Here is a 17,313-nt window from a genome sequence, read left to right as displayed (position 1 = left end):
CTAATAGAATCCGACAATTTGTATGTGATTATGTATATCTGTATATTATCAATAAGCACCAGTCCATACTTAAAATACCAGATTACTTTAAAAAAACATTCTTTTATCCAACATGTTTACCTCCGATTTGCTGTCAGCCTTTTTGCAGTTTCTGAACCTGGCTATCTTCTTGAATCAACGTATTTGTCATCGTGTTTCACCAACATGCAAACTCCTCACAAAAACTAATTGTTCAGCAGTTCAATTTTGAGTATTTTTGAGAAATCAATATTTGACTGTTTAGCATTTGCGATTGCAAATGACTCAAAGTGTTAATGAACGTCAAATTTTAGTAAATCCGGTATTTAAGTAAAACTGAATTTATACAACGTGACCTGCATTCTTTCACATGCCCTACTGACAAATAAGCGCTAACTGTACTAAGATGATATCACTCTTATAAAAACACGTTAATCCTAATTTCTATAGAACGCGAGGGGGCAGTTTTCAATAATTACAGTTTTTATGTCACGTGGTCTAAGTCGGATAGAAAACTCGTGCCGTTGTCTACGGGATATATACAACTCGCTTCGCTCGTTGTATATATCCCGTAGACAACGGCACTCGTTGTCTATCCTATACGTAACTCACAAAAACTTCATGAAAATCATTCTTATAATACAGGTAATATACAGCTATACGACAAGTTTTCATAAGGACAATTCAGGCCCTTCCCGAATAAAAGTGTTTTTACAACTTCGTTTGTAAACTTTTTCAGTTAATCTCTTTTCAGTATAGTTTTAAGAAGGTAAATGAGTAACTATCTTACACAGCAGAAACAAAGTATGATCGAAATTTACCTAAATACAGTTATTTATGTACACATGGCTACATTAATTTAATAAGATTTTAGACATTAAACACATTGTCTTGGCCTAATATATGTCACTGTCAATTTTAAATTTAAATTTTGTAGATCTCATATTTTGCGTGCAAGTCGTGCATAATTACCATCATGAAAATACAGTTATTTTGTTGCGCGTCTTAAATGGATATTCGTTTGAAACAATTTTAAAATCACGTGATCCCGAAGAATTTCCGACCGATTACGGAAAAGCGATAAACACGAAAGTAGGACAAAATGACCCCCATGTCAGTCTAAGAAAATACAGAAACAATCATTTGTTTCTCTGTACATGTGTTGATTTCAAGGGAATATTGCACGGCTATCGTAATGTTTAGTACTATATTTCAACATGTGTAGTCTTTTTTTAAGATTTATGTCTATTCATTTGTCTTTATTTTGCACCTTTAAGCAAATAAATTAAACTCCAAATATCTAAATTATTCCCCAATAAAAATAAAGTCCAAAGTTCCTAAAATTGGCTCCAAATTTCAAATAATTTCCTAACTAAGAGAAGTGTTTAATCCAAAAGTGTAAACTAGAAGAGACAAGAAATAACTGATAAGCCCATATTTATAGAGAAGCACCAAAAATGCTGCAATCTGATTGGTCAATGACATTTTCCCAAATATGTAAAACTTTTCTCACCAAATGCAAGAAATAGAATAAATGTCATCAAAAACTAATTACATCAACACAAACTAGAAGAAAAACTGCACCTTATCAGTATATTTCAAATTACAAATAATGATTTAAGGGGACGCATATTGCTACATTCACAGTTCATACAGAAATGCGGAAGGGGTGCATATTCAAGAAATCGATGGTGGGAAAATAAAAAACATATTCCTAAACTGATATAATACTGATGGCCACCTGTAATATTCAGTATTTTGTGGGTAAGGGTGTGGTACTATGAATGTAATAGGAAAACAGAGGTCTTTGTGAAAGTACATTCAACACAAAATATTAAGCTTTTGTATAAGGAAAAAACAGGTTTTTTACAATAACAGTGTTCCAAATAATGTTGAAGGGATGAGATTTTCTTTCTAACACACCAGGTTTGCTTAAACATGTAAAAATTTAACGCCATGTCATTACAGCTCGGGATGGACGCCATATTTCTCATTGATAAAAATGTAAACAAAAAAAATCAGAGTGGGATTAGCATTGCAAGGGCATAACATGACATTCTACACAAAGAATACCTTAGCACAGATATCTAAGATGCTACACAGGTCAGGCGGGTTAAATGCATAATGGCGATCACTTGAAATTCATCTTGAAAAGGTGGTTAATTTTTAGTTTATTTACATGGGTTTTAATTTTCCCACGACTTCTCGGCGATTCACTGCAAATGTATTACTGCGCCGGACGAAAGGTAACTCTAATAAACAACGGGAGACAACTTAGGTGTCAGCACGTGTACGATTTTTAAAAAAACATGTCGATGATTATAATTTCTTATCAAATAATGAATCCTATTCAGATATTCGTCTTTAATATTAGAAAATTATTAATTTCTGTGGACATTTGTCAAAAAATATTACTTACATTGGACTACTTTGCGCATCAAACTGGTTTCCGCTTCAGTTGTGAGGCACTTCCGTTATACTTTTTGACAACAATAACAAAACATAAAATGAATCAATAAAGTCACTTATAAACCGACTGCTACTTAAATCAGTGTAAGTAAAGTTGTTGTTACAACATTATACATGTTCGTTACGTTATGAGATAAAGTTTATCTTGAACTACATAATCCATTAATTACGTTTAGATGATATTGCATTTACAACTTATTTGACCCCATTTTTTTACGTGAATGACAGCATGATCGTGCAACTCGTGCAAACAGAATTATGAAAAGTATGGTGGAGAATTCAAGGACAAATTATAAATGACATTAAAGTGAGGATAACTGTATATTCGTCCAGTTTTGATCATTGACATGCCTGCTGTGTATTAGTAACTTTTGTGAACAAGATTAGAATGTTACTTTTGCACATATACACATTGATTGGACCTCTCAACCAAATTTCATACTTTATTTTAGGGATTTTTAAGACAATACATTTTCAAAAGTTTGTTGAATGTGTTTTGATATTTAAGTGCATTGTAGTTCATGAATACCAAGTTAAAAATTAATAATGGCAACATTTCTAGGCCCTTATTGTAAGCCACTAGACTTCTGTAACGATAAATGTTTAATGTATTAAGGGGAATATACTCTTTTAGTTTTGGAATGTGGCATTCCTTGACCACCGTATCTTGTCTTATGCACTACTTTGTAAACAAAACAAATAATGTGTTTTAGCTTACATATGCGAAATGAAAAGCAAGACAGTGACCATATTTCACATTCTTTCTTTAAATTAGAATCTGTAGGACATTGATAAATGTTTGGTCAAGGTGAAGCACTATTATTTTCGCACCAAAAAGTCTTAATTGTTGACTTTGAATGTACACAAGAAGTCTTATGTAATTCAACAATAACTTTCTTGTTTCAGTTTTCTCATTTTTATTTTAGTGAGCAATCCTTTGTGTACTTATAACAGTTGAAACAGTATCCATTTCATGTACCAAAACCTTGTACTTTTTTGCAGGTAAATTTTATCATACCCCACCCACTTTTTTCTAATTTCAAAGTATGCGTCCCCTTAAAAGCACTTAAATCAAGTGTCAAACAAATGACACACGAATTCTCCCTAAAATATCCAATATGGCTGCCAAAATCAGTCTTCACATCTAAGGGCCATTTTCAAAGGATTACAAGGCTTCTAAAAAATCTACAAAATTTCACAAAAATTAATATCCCTGACATGACAGTAAAGTTTCAGACCTGAACAATATCTCTAAATATTTTTAATAAATATTTTCATTGGTCAGCTCTAGTCACATAAGAAATTGACTAGCAAAAATGTAAACAAAGTAGATTTTTCAAGTTTACTTTAAAGCTACATAATGTCATGTCCTCAAACTTTACATAAATATTAGGACATATATTTACAATATATTGAAAGTGGAAATACCATGGTAAAATATAAGATATGTATTTAGGAGCATTTAATGGTTTCTGCTGATAAACTTTCTCGAAGTCGGGGAGTTTTTAGGTACATTTTTGGGAATAACTCGAACAATATTTACTCAATAAGGTTCAGATTTTCAGCAAAGCTCCGTCATAATGTATTCTTTAATGTATGGTAAAAGAACATGGTAATGTAAACTATTTATTTAGATATTTACAAAAAGCAAAATATTTCTGAGCCAAAACCCAGGTTTACCACAATATTTTCCGCGAAAATGACGTCAACTTGTTGTCGCAACGTGCGCGTGGACGCCATGGACGTCACGCGATTCTTTCCATTACAACGTTAAGAAAACATTCCACGTCCGATATGAAAGCGTTCCACGTCAATATGGAAAATATGGCTGTGACTAAATACAGAGTTGGTGCACCTGTGATATATACCGGATTAACTAAATTTGAAAGAAAATATCTTAAATGTATATATTTTGTAACCATGGTGATACTAACCCTAATCTCTAGTCAGTATATTATGCATTTGATACTCTAAATGCGTGCGGACATGCAAAAAAATGAGTAATTTTGCCGTGCGCTCCAATGGATAATAATTCCGCGCAGGCGCAGAACGGCTGCACCAGCTCTGCAATGAGAAACATTCGGAAAATATTGCACGATCGCGGTCCATTGAAACTCAATGGAAAATAATTTTAGGTATGTAATAATTGTAAATATACTAATCAGCCTGCAATCAAATCTCTTCTTTATATTTTAAGTCCGTCCACTTGGCGGAATTTTAAAACTTCAATGGTATTTTATGTCATATGTTTCACCTTTGGTGGAATTTATGAATTTTATTTATATCACCATTTTTATAAGTGAGTAGTGAGTAGATTGAGTAAATTTTCTTTTTGAAGTTCCAAATATTGATTTTATACTGTTATTACGTTTGATTTAAATATAGAATAAATTGTACTCATTAACTTATGCGTCGTGCAAAAAAATGAGTTATAGTATCTGTTATTATCTCCCTTTTTCATAGTAAAGCAGAAGTAATCTAAATGCTATGTGACTTGACGGAAATGGCCATCCTTGACAAGACTTCTACTCTAGATCTTTTCTTGCAACATGGCGTATTTGAACTGAAAAAAAAACATACAAAAGAAAATAAATTTAGAAATAAAGTAAAACTTCCGATATATGTTTTGAAATTCCCTTAGTCTCAACAAATATATATCCTCAATAAGAAAAATAAACCCGGTAGTGCAAAATGTATAGAGGATATTTGTTTGTTTTAGTGTAAGATCGAAACAGTTTGAAATAGTGAAAATATCAATTTTATTTCACTGATAAATTTCAGTATTTCACTGAAGAGCATAAAATAAATGTATACAATTAATCTAAAATCAACCATTTTGAGCATACATTCAGTTTATCTAATTTATATGCATTCGTACACCACATTTTTTTGGCGATGCGGCTTTATAATGCATTTATGATGAATGAAATAAGCTCACACTCATCCAGTTAAGTATTTGTTGTTGTAAAATATAAAAAGCAAAGAATACCAGACCAAAGTTGGATTTTTTATATAAACATTTCCTAGACGAGAAAGCGAAAGTTGTCAATTTGCACTCAATAACATTTTATACACGACATAGCTCTTCCTTGTAGAAATGGCATCACACATCTAAAATAATCCACTCTATACACAATTTTAATAACCGTATAGTGGACGCAACTTGACCCCGATGGTTGACCTTTACATTATAATACCTAATGAGGCACAACCTATTATTGAAAAGGAGTGTACGTAAAACATGAGCTACACGAGAAAAAGGAAAAATAAATTTGTGTAAATATAAATAAATGTATTGGAAAGTTTTAACTGATCAAATGTAAGCATATATACTTTGATACTGCACTGTATAGAAACTAATTCCATATAAATATACACGGCTACCCTAAGCACCCTTGATTTCTGTAATGAAATAATCGATATGAATAATCAGGCTAAGGTCAACCATCGCGGTCAAGTTGCGACTGCTATAATAATTTTAAAATATCACAATAATAATAAAAATGAAAATACTGACATTGTATCTTCTTTACCTGTCCGCCATTTTAAGTTTTGCGAACCTTTTGCTCTCGCTTGAAATTTTACCAAAATACGTTCGACACTTGTATATCTGAGTTTTTTTAATTTATTACGACGTTGTATTGTACAATGTATATGCAGGTATGTCTGTATGAATTACGATGCATGCTCGCACAGCTACATTTTTGGTTCGGAACACACTTACATTAACGCATCCAAATCGAGGTACAAAAACATGACCTTTTCCAACGCAGTATACAGATATATGAGTACTTGGGACACAAAACATGGAAATTAAGTCTGTATATGTCAGTGTTTTGAAATATAATCAATCCAATGCCACAATAGTTGAGTTTGGCCTAAATTGAAATATTCTTGTGGTTTGTTTTAAACAATAATTATTATCATTTCCTATTTGTGTTGTGTCTTGCAGCGAGGAGAGTACGTCGACAAGGTGCTCGCAATACCACAGATGCAGGTAGGTTATCCGATATATCCACATATTTATATCACCAAACGTACATTTTCTCAGATGAATTTCCATGTTAACCTTTAGCCTGCTGGTGGCAAGTGATTCTGCCCATGCGACCAATACAGACAAGATCAGCCTGCACATCCGTGCAGTCTGATCATGGTCTTCACTGTCCGCCATTCAGTCAGTACCTGTTTTGTAAGCACCCCTTTTAACAGTTAATGGTACTGTCCAAATTGAAAGATGGACAAGTTCATTATAGAAATTTAGCAGGGTAGGGATTAATATTGAACACTTTATTCAGTGCAAAGTTTTAAAAACCTATTCTTTTGTATTATACTATAAAACCAAACGATACACACATTACTTTTTATTGTTATTGATTACCACAACACAAGTCATGATGATTATGTTATTAATAAAAATGATATATAAATCTGGTATACATGTAATAATAATAATAATAATAATATTGGGGAGTCATTTTAGCTGTGAATACCCTGTAATATAAATATACATTTTAGAAATGTAATAAAGACACATCGTTTAATCAGCATTTGATGTTGATATGTTGTATACCTGGCATGAAAAACATAGGCCTAATTACATGTGCATCTATTTATATGATGAATATTTACTTAGCATCTGGTGAGAATGCTGAAGAGAACAAGCCAGCAGGAAAAACGTCAAAGAAGGAAAAGAAGAAAATAACAAAAGAAGACATTAGAATCCCTACAGATTTTAGACACGTCAATCACGTGGGTTGGGATCCTTCATTTAGTAATATTGATGTAAGTTACACTGCCTTCTTATGATATTCTTTTTACCATTCAATATCTACGAAGCCGCAAGCGTCTATCACCAAATTGCAGAGCATATTTTGTTAAGCAACCACATGGTTTGTAGTCTAAGTCAGTATTTTTTGAAGGGGTGATGTGGGGCGGTGGATGTGGCACACTGATAACTCATTTGATTTTGCAGGCAAAAAAGCAACAACTACATGGCTTTTTTCGGTCACCTGTTTTTAAATGTAACGAAATAGGAATGCTCATTTTTTGTTCGATTCTTAGTCCAAAACAACACCTATCAGACATAATGTAATCTTTAAAAGCAAGAGGTATGCTAACAGTACTTTAAGCTAGACGGCTTCTGAATTTTAGACAGGATTTTTTACTTTGTATTTCATCTCGTTAAGCTGTTGTTTCCTGAAATTTAATAGTTAATGATAACAGCTAAAAGTATTACCCCAATGTTGGTGACTTTTGGACCTGTTACCCAAGGCAGACAAGTCTATGGTAATAGTTAAAATAGCTTCCCTTATACTAGAGGACAGTTTTTTAATTATTATATTACTGAATTAGTACTGATACTTGGATTTAGTTCGAGGAAAAATAATTTGTGTAAACAAATACATGAAGTAACGTTATTTCAGTACATTATAAGATGTAGTACATTTTGAATGGTCAAAACGGTGGGTTTGCTAAAATCTGTACTGTACTTTTCAAATGTTGTCTTAGTTTGTTCGTAAGAGTTTCTGGTTTATGAAATGTAATGATTTCATTTTTCTTCACTTTGTATTTCTTGGCGACCGTCTTGGATTTAAAATGGACAAAGCTATTTTCAGTGATCTGCTGAACTTAGTTAAAAGAAGCGCTTTTGGTAACGGAAATTACTGTTATAATGTATTTTGTGTAACATGTATGTTATGAAATTGATTTCATGGATAAATGTAGAAAAGGGGAGGTAATTTATACATTTACGACCGGATGATAAATTTCAAATGGTTAAAAAGAAGGTTTGCTAAACTGTTTTGCTGTATTAATTGAATTTTATGTTTATTATACTTTCTTGTTTATGAAAAATATTAATTCGGGTTTTACACTGACAGGAAATTACTTAATATAATGTAATTTAATTAATATTATGGTACTTTGCATGTTTTTAATGGCAGGATGGGGGAGGGGCGGGAGATAATTTATACATATGCGGCCTGGAGTGCACATAAGTAGAACGAATAAGTCACGTTTTACATTATTTTTGTCCTACGTTTATCTGTATCTCAGCACATATTATACCTTTGTGGTATTCTTACATCTTGAGTGCTAGTCCACCCACTATCACAAGATGGCGGCCACCGCGAGCACCACACTAAATGGCCTTTCTTCTTCTGATGCTGGATACAAAACTTACATTATCGCCATTTTAAAACTTTGATGATTTTACTCGATGCGAATGATAATACAGTCTTTAAAATAAAATCCTGTAAACTTATAGCTAGTCTTAACTCCTTTAGAAACAAGGAAAATGGATTCTATCATGACAAAGAAACCAGAGATTTGCATGAAAACAGCATATCTGGATCTAGTAAGATAAGTCCTCAACTGTAGGACAATGACTCGAGGCATGTACCTCAAATCTGATTTAGGGTTCAACAGTATGTGACTGGAGACGATAATTCAAGAAGTGAAGGTTGTGCCACCGACATGCTAGAAAAAACGCAAGCTCTCATCACTACAGGAACATCGCCAAGCAAACAAACTGAACTTCAAGTACTAAGTAGCGGAGGGCCTAGAACTTCAAACATTTAGTTTAGCTTAAAATGATATATTTTAGTCAGTTGTGATGAAGCTTCAAGCATATCTGAACCACTTCCGATTCCGCTTTCTGAAAAACCAGTATACTGGTGTCATATATAATGCCGAGGTCGTGACCTCAGTACGTGGGGCTAGAACCCATGATCGTGGGTTGAGCGGCCGACACCTTAACCACTTAAACACACATCCCATTATTTTTCCATACCTTACGAAAGACCGAAAAAAAAAACTTGCGAGAAACAGTATTTACTTAAAGGGCATTATATGACATTGACAACTATAATGAACAGTTAAAGCTGAAGCTATCCGACCATCCCTGTCTTAAGATTTTTCGTCAAAATAATTGAGTATTTCAGATACCATATGAAAAGTGTAATTCGGCGAAGCGGATTTATTGGAATAACCACTCTTAATACACATGTTAAATACACATTTTTCATTTATTAAGCAATTTCATTTACAGACAAAATTAGACCCGCAGATGAGGGCTCTGTTTGAAGAAATTGGTATAAGTGACCAATCACAGGTTGATAAGGAAACTCTGGACTTTATATATGACTTTATTGAAAAACATGGTGGTGCAGAGGGTATTATTGCAGAACAGAAGGACGGTGAGTCGGTGATTAATGATCTAGTTTTGTCTTTGTTAGAATTGTCGTTTCTACGTTAGGACTGTCAATCCTTTGCAAGAATTGTCATTGCTTTGTAAGAATTGTCACTCGTTAGAATTGCATTTCATTGTTTAAATTGTCTTTTTTTTTCGTGCGTTTAAATTGTCATTTTTTTCGTTAGAATTGTAATTCGATAGAATTGTCATTTCTTCAGTAGAATCGTCATTCGTTTAAATTGTCATTTCTACGTTAGAACTAACATTTCTTTGCAGGAACTGTCATTACTTTGTTAGAGATGTCATTCGTTAGAATTGTCATTTCCTCATTAGAATTACGTTAGAACTAACATTTCTTTGCAGGAACTGTCCTTTCTTCGTTAGAATTGTCATTCATCAGAATTGTCATTTCTTCGTCAGAATTGTTAGTACCTTCTTTAGAATGTAGGGTTAACGCACGTTTTTTTGTGTAACAACATCTGCAGAATCCCAAGGGATTGGTTGGTGCACGAGCCCGTAGGGCGAGTGCACCAACATAGCCCGAGGGATTCTGCAGATGTTGTTTCACGAAACAAACGTGTGTTATCGCTATTCTTGCATAAAACACAACTTAAGTGCTGGAAATATCGAAAAAACAAGACTATCCAGCTGACATTAGCCGATCGAAGTCGGCCGTTTCAGGTTGTTATGGACACATGTTTTATTTATGCATTTCCAGGGCATACAGAAACAGTGCGTATTTTATACATGTCGAACGGACATTCTTGTTGTGGTAATTTCTTTAATATTAAATATATGTAAAATAAGCATGACTTCCCCTTATTCCGATATATCGGTAGGAACTTTAGCTTTAGAGGCTCGGAATTATGAGAAAAGGGCATATTCATAACCCTACACGGCATCTTGAAAATTTTGCTTTGCACCCCACCCCATCGCGAAGTTTCATAAACACAAAAATTTGAATTTTTCCAACATCGATATAATCAACTTAGATTGGATTTATAAACTCAAACATGGTTGGTGAGATCTACAAATAAATTGAAAAATACATAATAAATACCTTCTGTTCATCAAATGTTCATTAACTGTGGAAAAATCCTTCAAACTTTACGCTTCGTCATGTTTATGCTTTACATTACACACCCTCACTGCATCAGTAGACTGCATAGATGTGTAAAGTAGACACAAACATTTTTAAAAAGTTTTAGTGTAAGATTTAAAGTTAGCATGTCAACTTTCTCGACTCAAATTAATTTGGAAAACGAAATTGTATTTTTGTAAATTGTTGTTTGCCTATCATTTTCAGGGATTAAATCGCGGCGTGTAAACTTACTTTGAGTCTAATACGCGTAATAATACAATAATAAGGAACGTCAATTCAGTCGCGTATCAAGAGAGGTAGCGCTTATTACAAGTTAAAGTAAAGTTAGGTTGAAAAATGATATTTTTAATAAATATGCAGATGAAAAGATTTCATAAATCTCGGACCTTTCGACTTCGGCCAAAATTGATTCGGGATCCATAATTTGCTTACGTTGGACCAACAACAGCATATTCAAAACGTTCACCAACAGCGCGTGCTCACGAGAATCTCCTTGTTTGTACACGTTTTTCCCTGTTTGTGCATGCCCAAAATCGGCAAAAAACAAAGGTTTTATGCAAGAATAGTAATTCTTTAACGTTGTCATTCGTTAGAATTGTCATTCGTCAGAATTGTCATTTCTTCGTCAGAATTGTTAGTACCTTCTTTAGAATAGTAATTCTTTAACGTTGTCATTCGTTAGAATTGTCATTTCTCCGTTAGCATTGTCATATCTTAATTTTCATTGGAGAGTAAACTCGTACACTCGTACACTCTTGTAATTTGAAATTGTTAAACATGAATTCGAAATGTTTTGTAATGAGAGCTCGAAAGTAGGTCTCAACAAAAACAAGAAAAATCATTTTCACGATAAATATTTGTCAGTCAGCTCAACGTTTCAGGTATAGGTCGGTATTATAACGAATTTTATCTCATTAGTGACTCATTTTGTCTGCTTAATCGCACTATTATGCAGATAGACATACCATTTTATGGAAACATTTGCGAAAGTAATAATGAGCAGTAAAGGTACTGTGAAATCATTTAAATTCGCTGGCATGAAACTTCGCGCAAATGTGAAAAAAGACCGTTTCGCGCGGGCTTTCATTCGCGCATTTTCAATTTTAGAAATGAAAAAATATAATTATAAAATAATAATAGCGCGGTCTTTAATTCGCGCATCGGTCCTAGCGCGAAATACGCGAAAATTCGTCCTACGCGAATAAAAATGATTTCACAGTATATTAAGCGGAATGTATATATCATATACCTTTTTGCAGATATCTGCATTATTAGCGAGTGTTATACATTTTTAGCTCACCTGTCACATAGTGACAAGGTGAGCTTTTGTGATCACCCTTCGTCCGTCGTCAGTCCGTGAATGCGTGCGTGCGTCCGTCAGCAATTTCTTGTCTGCACGATAGTGGTTTCATTAATGATTTTATTTTAACCAAACTTGCACACAACTTGTATCACTATAAGATCTTGGTTCCTTTCTTGAACTGGCCAGATCCAATTATGGGTTCCAGAGTTATGGCCCCTAAGACGGGCCAGAATTAGCTATTTTAAGGGGACGCATACTTTGAAATTAGAAAAAAGTGGGTGGGGTATGATAAAATTTACTTGCAAAAAAGTACAAGGTTTTGGTACATGAAATGGATACTGTTTTAATTGTTATAAGTACACAAAGGATTGCTCACTAAAATAAAAATGAGAAAACTGAAACAAGAAAGTTATTGTTGAATTACATAAGACTTATTGTGTACATTCAAAGTCAACGATTAAGACTTTTTGGTGCGAAAATAATAGTGCTTCACCTTGTCCAAACATTTATCAATGTCCTACAGATTCTAATTTAAAGAAAGAATGTGAAATATGGCCACCGTCTTGCTTTTCATTTCGCATATGTAAGCTAAAACACATTATTTAGTTTGTTTACAAAGTAGTGCATAAGAAAAGATACGGTGGTCAAGGAATGCCACATTCCAAAACTAAAAGAGTATATTCCCCTTAATACATTAAACATTTATCGTTACAGAAGTCTAGTGACTTACACCGAGGGCCTAGAAATGTTGCCATTATTAATTTTTAACTTGATATTCATGAACTACAATGCACTTAAATATCAAAACACATTCAACAAACTTTTGAAAATGTATTGTCTTAAAAATCCCTAAAATAAGGTATGAAATTTGGTTGAGAGGTCCAATCAATGTGTATATGTGCAAAAGTAACACTCTAATCTTGTTCACAAAAGTTACTAATACACAGCAGGCATGTCAATGATCAAAACTGGACGAATATACAGTTATCCTCACTTTAATGTCATTTATAATTTGTCCTTGAATTCTCCACCATACTTTTCATAACTCTGTTTGCACGAGTTGCACGATCATGCTGTCATTCACGTAAAAAAATGGGGTTAAATAAGTTGTAAATGCAATATCATGTAAACGTAATTAATGGATTATGCAGTTCAAGATAAACTTTATCTCATAACGTAACGAACATGTATAATGTTGTAACAACAACTTTACTTACACTGATTTAAGTAGCAGTCGGTTTATAAATGACTTTATTGATTCATTTTGTGTTTTGTTATTGTTGTCAAAAAGTATAACGGAAGTGCCTCACAACTGAAGCGGAAACCAGTTTGATGCGCAAAGTAGTCCAATGTTAGTAATATTTTTTGACAAATGTCCACAGAAATTAATAATTTTCTAATATTAAAGACGAATATCTGAATAGGATTCATTATTTGATAAGAAATTATAATCATCGACATGTTTTTTTAAAAATCGTACACGTGCTGAGTTGTCTCCCGTTGTTTATTAGAGTTACCTTTCGTCCGGCGCAGTAATGCATTTGCAGTGAATCGCCGAGAAGTCGTGGGAAAATTAAAAACCATGTAAATAAACTAAAATTAACCACCTTTTCAAGATGAATTTCAAGTGATCGCCATTATGCATTTAACCCACCTGACCCGTGTAGCATCTTAGATATCTGTTCTAAGGTATTCATTGTTTAGAATGTCATGTTATGCCCTTGTAATGCTAATCCCACTCTGATTTTTTTTGTTTACATTTTTATCAATGAGAAATATGGCGTCCATCCAGAGCTGAAATGACGTGGCGTTAAATTTTCGCATGTTTAAGCAAACCTGGTGTGCTAGAAAGAAAATCTCATCCCTTCAACATTATTTGGAACACTGTTATTGTAAAAAACCTGTTTTTTCCTTATACAAAAGCTTAATATTTTGTGTTGAATGTACTTTCACAAAGACCTCTGTTTTCCTATTACATTCATAGTACCACATCCTTATCCACAAAATACTGAATATTACAGGTGTCCATCAGTATTATATTAGTTTAGGAATATGTTTTTTATTTTCCCACCATCGATTTCTTGAATATGCACCCCTTCCGCATTTCAGTATGAACTGTGAATGTAGCAATATGCGTCCCCTTAACCTTGTCTGCACAATAGCAGCTTCATTTATGATTTGAATTTAATCAAACTTGCACAAAACTTGTGTCACCATAAGATCTCAGTTCCTTTCTTGAACCGACCAGATCCCATAATGGGTTCCAGAGTTATGGCCCCTGAAAGGGCCAAAATTAGCTATTTTGACCTTCTCTGCATAATGGCAGCTTCATTTATGATTTGATTTTAACCAAACTTGCACACAACTTGTATCACCACAAGATCTTGGTTTCTTTCTTGAACTGGCCAGATTCCTTTATGGGTTCCAGAGTTATGGCCCCTGATAGGGCCAGAATTAGCTAATTTGACCTTGTCTGCACAATAGCAGCTTCATTTCCGATTTGAATTTAATCAAACTTGCAAAAAACTTGTGTCACCATAAGATCTTGATTCATTTCTTGAACCGGCTAGATCCCATAATGGGTTCTAGAGTTATGGCCCCTGAAAGAGCCAAAATTATCAACTTTTACCTTGTCTGCACAATAACAGCTTCATTTATGATTTGATTTTAACCAAACTTGCACACAATTTGTATAACCACAAGATCTTGGTTCCTTTCTTGAACTGGCCAGATTCCCCATGGGTTCCAGAGTTATGGCCCCTTAAAGGTCCAAAATTGGCTATTTTGGCTTTTGCAGCCATGTAGACTTCATTTATGGTTTGATTTGATACAACTTCCAAAATATCTTCAACAACAATAAATCTTGGATTCCATGACGAATCTGTCAGATCCAATAGTAGGTTCTAGAGTTATTTTATATCTGATTACCTCCCCTGATTGTAATCAAAATGGATTTATATCAGTAAGTACTTATAGGACTTATTTGAAATTTCATTATTGTCATAAGCTGGACTGAGACAATCAGGGTAGATAACATTGGACTTTTCTTCTTCTTGTCGTTCGCAGATAACATTGGACTGATTTAATACCAAATTACTTCCCTTTATTTCAAATTAAAATGGGTATATCTCCGTAACTAATGAAGATACTGATCTGAAATTTGACATATCTGTACCTTGTAAGTTTTGTTTTTCTTTTTGGTTAAATTTCTTCCCTTTGTTGTTCCTGTCCCTTGGACTTAGATATTTTTTCTGAGGACTTAGATTTATTTTTAATTTCTTCCGTTTGTTGTTCCTGTCCTTTGGGCTTCATGTATGAAACTACTGGCCTGATTTGAAAAAAAAATATCTGAAGTCACTTTAAGAAAATTTCAACTATATTTTCTCATAATTTTTTTGATTGATCTTGATTATGATTTTTTGACCTTCCTGTCCTTAAATGCAATGATAACAGGTGAGCGATATTGGGCCATTTTGGTTCTCTTGTTATATACATTTACCTGTTTCCTAACTGATCATAACTTTATCAGATGAGATATGTCCAGTGTTGTTCGAGGAGTGAATTGTACATGGAAAAAGTGGATAGGCATGGATGAAATGACATTAAAGGGGTATGCCGTAAAGGAATTTCAACCATTTATATATCGAATTAAATTAAATACTTTCCCCCGCCTTTCTGTTAGAAATATTTGGATAAACGGCTAAACTCTAGGCTAAATGAACACGTATACTAAGAAAGGTACTCATCTGTATTCCAGTTTCACCCATCGTTTCCATTTAATTCGATAAATAGATGGTAGAAAATCCTTTAAAGCATACCTTCAGTGGCGTTTCATCCACATTTATTAATACTTGAACCGGCAGCTCAGATAAAGCTAGTGTCAGTGTGGTTTCTTATGATAAATTAAATTTCACTTACTGCTACAAGTAGACACCGTCGTTTATATGACTGAAAAATTGTTGAAACAGACGTTAAACCCGAACACACACACACACATGATCAATTGTACCTGTTTCAGAATCAAAGAACAGAAATCGAGTACGCCCACCGCCTCCACCCCTCAGAGGAACAACGCCGACTCCTCCTCCCCCTCCGCCACCAAACAGAAATCCAGACATAACTTCCCCAGCTGTACCTGGAACAAAACAGGCTATATCTCCCCCACCGCCTCCTTCCAGCGGAAATCGGCCTCCCCCTCCTCCTTCAAGCAGAAATCGTTCTGGACCTCCACCACCACCTAGTAGAAATCAGCCTCCACCACCACCTCCAAACAGAAACCAGAATATCCCTCCTCCACCACCTCCAGGAAGATATCAGCATCCACCGCCGCCACCAGGCAGAAATCGGACTGGCCCTCCACCGCCACCATCTGGTAGATATCAGCCGCCACCGCCACCTCCTGGTAGAAACCAGACTGTACCTCCCCAACCGCCAAGTGGCAGAGGACATCAGCATCCTCCACCACCTCCAGATGGCAGAAGACAGGATGGTCCTTCCACTCGGCCGCCTTCCGGTGGAAAGCAGGACGAACCCAGTCCTCATCCACAAACAGCATTCCAAGACGTAAGCGGTGGAGCTACAGGTCAAGATAACCCGCTAAAACAGCAAATTATGCAGTTACTTCTTCATAATCCAACTGAAATCACAAATTTTATATACGACATTGTGGACAAACGCGGTGGCCTAGACTTCATTAAAGACAAATTTGCCGGAGGACATGCGCAAACGGATCCTTCGCAAAATGATGGTAATAATCAATTTTTCCTTAGTGTCAGACTTTCAAAAATGTATTTATTTTTCATGGCCCTGATATTTGTCAATACTAATTTGTTTTAGCTCAGTTGTGAAGAAAATTCACTTCTTGGACCGAAACAGCACTGATGTCACGTGGAAATGCGCAATACCCTACCATTACCTTCTGAAAGCTGTCCTGACGTTTGAGTTATATAGGATTTTCTTCGTGATATCCTTGATTGGAACATGGACTTTTTGACGGCTGCGTTGCAATCTAAAGATGGGCATGTTTGAAATAAAGCAACCCGTCAAGAAGTCCATAAACATAAAAGTAAAATGATGTTAAAAAATAATCGGTAGACACAACGTGTCATTATAGTAGCAATTATATGGTGACTAAAACTTTCTTCACATAATTATGTTCTGCACAGAAATGCATGTGCAGATCTTTTCCCGATATGGTAAATTTTGCTCTCGTTTCTATTGTCTCATTCC

General features: G+C 34.5%; 1 protein-coding gene across 4 annotated transcripts in view; it reads left to right on the top strand.

The window, feature by feature from the left end:
- The window catches only part of LOC123528714 (actin nucleation-promoting factor WASL-like), a 31,169-nt gene that overhangs the window by 12,834 nt on the left and 1,022 nt on the right, over nucleotides 1–17,313 (top strand). For all 4 annotated transcript variants that reach the window (XM_045308668.2, XM_045308667.2, XM_045308665.2 and 1 more), the window contains exons 6-9: nucleotides 6,440–6,484; nucleotides 7,121–7,269; nucleotides 9,536–9,683; nucleotides 16,103–16,831. In XM_045308668.2, coding sequence (XP_045164603.2) covers nucleotides 6,440–6,484; nucleotides 7,121–7,269; nucleotides 9,536–9,683; nucleotides 16,103–16,831 — 1,071 coding nt within the window. The remainder of the gene's footprint in view (nucleotides 1–6,439; nucleotides 6,485–7,120; nucleotides 7,270–9,535; nucleotides 9,684–16,102; nucleotides 16,832–17,313) is intronic.

Source organism: Mercenaria mercenaria, chromosome 13 (assembly GCF_021730395.1).
Source record: "Mercenaria mercenaria strain notata chromosome 13, MADL_Memer_1, whole genome shotgun sequence".
Taxonomy (NCBI): domain Eukaryota; kingdom Metazoa; phylum Mollusca; class Bivalvia; order Venerida; family Veneridae; genus Mercenaria; species Mercenaria mercenaria.
This window is presented reverse-complemented; position numbering and strand designations above follow the sequence as displayed.